Genomic DNA, 7,244 nt, shown 5'->3' on the forward strand with positions numbered 1-7,244 from the left:
GCACCTGTACAGGTGATAAACTTGTTTAATTCATTAAACCCATGAAGCCCAGTTGATACACTATAGCTCTTGCTCCCTGAAACAAAAGCCAGTTTTGATGTAAAGGGAGGTCCTATACATTCCTGTTGGTTTATAGCGAAGAGGTGTGACTAAGGTCGGTGGATATCCATGGATTGTGCCCTTTTTCATGACTCGCTTTTCATGAAAACACTGTAATTGACTCCGAGGAGATGTGAAAGTAAAAGCACTCAGAGAGACCCTGAAAGGGAACAAAGGCCTCTAAGAGCCTGAACAGTGCCCCGATGTGTCAGGGACAGCTTTGCTGGGCTGGAAGCTAGAAAATAAAGCAGGAAATCAAACACTCCCCCTCCCACCCCTTCTTCCCAGAGACGCTCTCTGGTTCTTGTAAAATGTTCAACCAGGAATGGATCAGAACACATTTATATTTACCTGAAGTGCTCCAGTAAAATAGCTGGAGCACTTCACGGCTGAATAACTGGGAGCAGCTGTAAGTTGTTCTGTATAAAACCATCAGCCAGGTAAATATGTAGTAGTAGTAGTAAAAAAAAAGATAAACCAAATATCAAACTCCTTCAAGTCTAGACTCAAAGCCTTCTTTAGAAGAGCCTTTACTTCATTGGTTCCGATCTTTACCCCTCTGCTCCTGCTGCATGCAGTACCCCCATCTACTGTCTGCTCTCATTGTGCATATCTTATTTTTACTGTTGTTCTGCCGATGTTCAAAGCACATTCTGAGAAGCCACCTTTATTACAACATATAGCGCTGTTTCCCTCCTTCTGGATCTGCCCACTATGGGCAGGACTGCATACACGACAACAGTAACACGCCAGTCCTTACAAGCCCTCATCCTCTGCACTTTCCAAGACAGTCGACACACTGCAGAGCAGACTGAGGCAAGTGTGTCTGCAGAGTGGTGGAATTGTGGCAAAGAGCGAGCAGATGTAACACAGAGTTATAAAAACAAGGTCATGTGGAAGGATACCCAGTTCAAGAAAGTCTTTTGGCGACAACATAAGTAACATTATCTTATTTTCTAAACAGGAGGCTGTTCACACCACATTCTTGGCCGGGCTTCACCCTCTGAATGATGAACCCCAAGCCCAGCCAGCGGGAGAGATGTTCTGTGATGAAAGGCAAACAGAAAATCTCTTCATTTTGTGAACTATGGTAAATCGATGCATTTGCTGTACAGCCCAGACCTGCAAGTATTTGCCACAGGTCCTGTACCATACAACAGAACATGAACTTAAATTGACTAGAGTGCAGTTTATAATTTTTATTCCCTAATCATTTATCCTGCTTCAGAGAAAACATTCAGTGCATGTTCAACTTTTTCCCAGGAACTCTGAAGATATTACAGGGTGTGAATGAGGAGGAGTAAATGTTGGTGTTGCAAAGGTGTGTGTGTGGCTTCAGGTGATTCTGTGTCCATCACTTGTCAATGTCTGTACAGTTCGGACTTGTTCATCTTTGCCATGTTTTCCTGTGTACACCTGAAACCAGCAGAAAACATCTCTCTAACATTGTGCGAGAGGCCCCTCATTTTCCCCCGCCATGCACAGATTCCTCACTGATGATAATGACACTAGAAACTGCATCACAGCGCAGGCTGGTTCATGTTTATCCACTCACTCACAATGCTCTTAAAGAAATGAGGAATGTTAAGAGCTGGAATAGTGAAGGATAAACTCTTGTTTGTTTCCTTTGCTTCAGATGCACTGTCAGTTGTGACACTGTTCATGTTTGATGTTTTGCGAAAACCATTTAGCTATTTTGATCAGACCCCGGGTGAGAGCTTACATCACCCTTCCATATGATGAGACCTGAAATGTCAGTTCATAAGACAAATGCAGAGAATCGCTAGGATATCAACCGGAAAATCACCAGGGCTGGCTGTTGGTCGACTTAACACAGACCTCCGAAATAAGAAGCAATGTTTTCGGACCTTTGCTTTTGTGTTTAGTAGCAGTATGCTCCTTATTTCCTGAGTTCCTAACGGGCAATTAGGAATAAAATAGGATTCCGCAGCATGAAAATTCAAATCCCAGAAGAAAGGGCCAAACCCCAGGATCATTCAGCCACTCGTCTGGGTGGTAAGAAGGACAAGAAAGAAAGCAAATGTCCTTCTGCAGGAAAGAAACATCGAATTCATTTTGTGGAATAAACCCTTTATACTTGTCTAGACAAGCCTGTGCGTAAATGTGTGGACACCACAACCCTCCACTTCCTCTGTGACGGTGATTCGGTGTGGGAAGTGTCAGCCTGCTGCTGTTGTGTGTTAGCTGCCTTTTCTCACACCTGCCTGGGAGCGTCTGTGTCCCGCCCAGCGTGCGTGAGGCCCTGGACAGGCCGGGGGGCGACTGCTGGTGACCCGGCCTCCCCCCGTCCGGCTGACGGACAGCCCCAGGTGTCCAGTCGCTCTCTCTCTCTCTCTCCTCTCCCCGGCCCACTTTTATTCTTAGACATTCCCCAGAAAGACAGCTGAGCCCAGGAGGCTGTCCTTCAAGACGTTCCCAACTAAATAAGGAGAAAGCTGGTCCGTGGTGGAGCCCTGCTCTCTGCCAAATGCCACATGCCCCTCTACCTGGGTCAGGCGGGTATTTATAAACCAGAGAAGGGGGAGTTCTCTTGACTCCCGTCAAGACCAGCTTGAACTCTCTTGCTCTTAAAGGGGCTGGATGAGGACCTGGGGCAGAGCGTAGGATTTCACTGGAGACCCACAAAAACACCTTCCGTCCGTACACCGCTGGCACACCTCCTGCTCCGTCAACGTGCGGAAACATACCGTGCACACCGTTCCCAGTGGTGTTTTCGTGCAGAATACACTAGAATATACTTTCAAGCGTCCCGCCAGTGTACTCTATATGTTTAATAATAATAATAATGACACATTTAACGTGGTGATGCTTTAATCCAAAATAAATGGCATTTGCATCCATTTATACAGCAGGGAACTTTACTGAAGCCACTGAGGAGGTTCTGGGTACAACAGCTGTGTCTCACCTGGGATTGGAACCTGCAACCCAACAGTTACCAGAACCCTGCCCAGTGAAGCCAGACTTGAATATTACCCTCAGGCAATCAAATGAGTCTGACCCCACTGATTGAGCCAAGTGTGTCCAACTTGATTTGAGCTAGGCTTCTGGATACAGAAAGCTGTGTTCTCTCTTGGAAGACCAATAAATAAATTGTGACTTTTTTAAGAATATGCAGGATACCAGTACTCCAGTCTACAACCGCCCCAATGTCTGAACTGCATTATTCTGCAGCTCTTGCACTTAATATGAAGAAGTCCAAGCTGCAGAGCTGCAGTCCTGTGATCATAACCAAAGTCTTGCCACAGGTTCCCTGCAAATAGCGCCACCTACAGCATAGCACGGCGAGGAGCATTTATTTTCATTTTGATTCTTGTCAGGGTTTACTTACTTACCCGGCTTTATTGACCCAGGTGGGAAATGTGCTTTGCAGACAGGCAAAAAAATTGGGTCATCAGTATATGTGAGATTAATACATAAGATACATGCATGATTTAATTACGTTTTGAAGCTTTTTTTCAATTACATCGAAGGAGGAATCTGAACAACCGGACGAAGGATTTGCACGGTATTCGGTTTGTTAAAATGTTCTGTTCTCTTTCTGCGTGCTCTGATTTTGATCAGTTTTTGTAAAATTGAATAAAAAACGGGTTCATAAAAACCAGAAATGATTATCGCTTATTTACAGACATCTCAATCATAGTATCACCTTTAACTGAAAAAAAGAGCGTTGCTTTAAACAAAAAAAAATCATTTTAAAAATCTGCTGCAACGAATTACTTTGTACCTACGACACCTTTGACACCTTTAAAATTTAAAATTGTGTTCGTTTTTCTGTCGTCCCCGTCATAATTCATTGCAGCTGCGCATCATACCCGATATTTCGTTTATAATTCACGCCGTTATTTCGTTTTAAATATCAATTAATCACTTAACACGTTTTATTACCAAAGCGCCTAGAATGACGTAACCTAGTGGACGTCACAGACGAGAGATGGTTCGCGTCCTGTTCTCAGCAGAGCTGCGCGACGTCTAGAACGTGGCGCTTGGCGACCGGGTAGGATCTGCCTGCGTGATTTCTATGGAGACAAATGGGATTAAACACATCTTGGAGGTCCTTTAAGAGCAACAATTGAAAGTGCATTTAGCAGATCGATAAAGCACTAGGAATTTGTCCGGACACAGTGGCAGGTGGCTATTAGTAATTACAGCCCAAAGATAGGATTTATTAAACTGATATTGACGGCCATGTCCACTGTGACGATCCACAATGCAGAGACTTCACATGTCCCGATATTTAAAGAAAAGTTAAAAAAATGTAAGTAAAATCGGCAGTTTTACCTTTCACACTCCTCTCTGTACTGCTTGAACTTGTATTATGTTGTATTATACAGTAGGTGCCGGATATCAAGTGCTGTTATTGTTACGGAAAGTACCAGCCAGCTCTGGGTAAGACCGGTGAATTTCCAACTGCGGAAAAACGGTCTTGAGCATATACCAGCGTTATGAAGCTCAAAGCCTACAGCGGTCTACATAATCAGCAACATATAATTTCACATACGGTATACTAGAAATGTAATCAGAAAGGTTACCGGACTACTGGGAACTGGAATAAATTGAAAGAAAATCTCAAAAAGTAACATACAGTATGTTAGATTTAGAAAGGAACATTTTAAACACGAAAGAAGCACACGTTACAACAATTCTACAGTTCTCTGTAACTCAAAAACTGTTTTATAGTGTTTCTAGGCAACATTATAAAATAATAAATATTTCAAATACAATATCTGTAAGTCTTTTTAATCGCTTTAAAAGGCACTGCAGTTTAATAATATATTTATAATATTATAATTCAACTTGTTTTTTTAGAGTCCTTTCCATAGAAATATACCGATCTAGTGTACCTAATTTCAATTCGTGATTATATTAATTCCAAAATGTTTGGTGCAAATAAAGTATTGCTCATACCAAAACCTTTTCATTTACTTTCTCTGGGTTGGCGTCTCCGAGTCACCGTCTAAGGTAAATAAACCGTCAAAGGAGAGATCATTCGAATTTGGGATTTATTTTTATACGGTATGTTAAAGAGTACGTTTGCGTTTCAAGTCTTCAAGATACAGTATTTCTGATGTTTAATTTCACTGCTTCTGCTTGTGGCGCTTGTTGTGACACAGACAATGATCTAATGCAGGGTGTAAAACTGATGGGGACCAATAGCTGATCTCATGGATGGCTTGTTGGTTAATACTGCAGCCTCACAGCACTTTGGTTCCTAGGTTCCATTCCAGACTGGGATACGTTCTGTGCGGAGTTTGCATGTTCCTCTTGTCCCGATCTCAGCTTTCCCCCAGGTGTTCTGGTTTCTTCTCACCTTCCAGAGACGTACAGCACTGCCCAGGTTATTTGGTATGTGTGTATCGCCCCCTGTGGTTGTGTTTGCTCCCTGCAATAGACTGGGCTCCCACGCTGTTCCTGCAGGGATAAAGACTCTGGCTCCTCAAAGATAGAGCCGTTACTGATGGGTTATTTGATTTTATTTATAAAACACTATGCTCTTATGCTCTTGGGATCTTGTAGCCTTGTAGATTCCCCCCCGTGCTGAAAGACGTTCAAAGATAATCAACTGAACTCTATTGCAGCTGTGATTTTAAAATGTGCCTCTGCAGCGGCAGTGATAATGTCTTGCATTGGGAGTAAACTTCCAGAGCTCCACAGCCTGTTCCCAAGACCCTGTTGCTGATTCGCTGCTCTCACAATGAGAGCGGAGGCAGTGCTTCAGTCTCGGAAAGCGCGCTCAGATACCACTGCAGGCCAGATCAAAGCAAGAGCAAGCTCAGTGTAGGGCATTCAGTGGAAAGCAGTCTGCGTGGGGGAGGCAGGCATATAGGGCTGTTGAAGAAAAGGAGTGTTCGTCAATAGCCCGATAGCCCTGCAGGTGATCAGCACTCAAAGGAACTTTGCGTTACTGCGTTGCATAAAATGCAAAGATGTCTTTCATTATTGCATTCTGAGAATCAAAATGCCTTCATTGAAGAGAGAAGGATAATTGAATGCTATATCCCACTGACAATGGCCATGGATTATCATTACCTACCCAGTGGCAACGTGTGTTTTAATGCAGACAGCCCGGAAGAGAACGGCACCAGCTGGGATCCGTCGCACTGCTTCTTCAGGTCTCTTTTGCCTGGGGAGGGCACTGTGAATTCTCTCATCACTCTGTTTGCGGTGCTGTCCTGCCTGTCCTGGGTGGTCAACGGCTACACGTTTTACGGGATCTTCAGGTCCGAGGAGCTCTCCTGGCAGCCCAGGTTTATCTTGCTGAAGAACCTGGCGCTCAACGATCTGCTGCTGACCACCACCTTCATGCCCACCATCCTCCACTGCCTGATCTGCAGGCAGACGCTCAGTTTTGGGATCTGGTGCCTGGCACAGTACTCCATCGGGACCATGTGCGTCTTCTGCGCCATTTACACGCTCACCCTGATGGCGCTAGAAAGGTATCTGTACATCTGCCACGCCATCCAGTACATCAACATCCTCACGCCCCGCCGCCTGAAGCTCGGCATTGCCCTGGCGTGGGGGGTGTCGGCATCCATGTCCGCCGTTTACTTGATCCTTCTCCTCACGGGGCGCGGCTCTTTCGGGATGCCCACCACCGGCCTCCTCTGCGAGCCGGACATCGTGGAGAAGCACATGAACTTCCCGCTCGCGGCCGCCGCCTTCAGGAAAGCCTGTGGGATGGCCTCCTTCCTGGTGTGCATCCTGACCTGCGCGTTCTCCTACTTCAGGATCTACGGTGAGGCCAAGAATGCCGTGGAGCCCTTCAACCAGACCAACAGCCGGGCGCGCAGGACCGTGCTCTTCTACATCAGCATGTTCTTCCTCCAGCTGGTCCCCTACTGGCTGAAGGTGGTGACCGATGTCTTCTGGGAGCTGAACAGCCAGCCGCTGCGCCAGCAGGGCAACGCCGGCGTGCTGCACATCGCGCTCCTGCTGCTCCTGTTTGTGCCGCCCTGCGTCAACCCCCTCATCTACGGGCTCCGAAACAAGGAGGTGAGACGGACCATGCTGCTGGCCACCTGCAGGATTCACCTCCCCCGTTCCCCTGGCATGGCGGACTGACGGGGCTGCACTGCCGATGCTCCGTCGCCCATTTTCTGACCTGGGTCTGCTGCACGAGCTGACAC

General features: G+C 46.0%; 1 protein-coding gene across 1 annotated transcript; it reads left to right on the forward strand.

Moving 5' to 3' along the window:
* The first annotated feature begins 4,112 nt into the window (after positions 1-4,112).
* On the forward strand, positions 4,113-7,179 carry LOC148817877 (olfactory receptor 8D4). Its single transcript, XM_088937826.1, has 2 exons — positions 4,113-4,375; positions 6,179-7,179. Exons 1-2 carry the CDS (start codon positions 4,306-4,308, stop codon positions 7,177-7,179), a joined length of 1,071 nt encoding a protein of 356 aa, XP_088793952.1. The 5' UTR covers positions 4,113-4,305.
* Positions 7,180-7,244: the final 65 nt, after the last annotated feature.

Source organism: Atractosteus spatula, chromosome 19 (assembly GCF_055471065.1).
Source record: "Atractosteus spatula isolate fAtrSpa1 chromosome 19, fAtrSpa1.hap1, whole genome shotgun sequence".
Classification (NCBI taxonomy): domain Eukaryota; kingdom Metazoa; phylum Chordata; class Actinopteri; order Semionotiformes; family Lepisosteidae; genus Atractosteus; species Atractosteus spatula.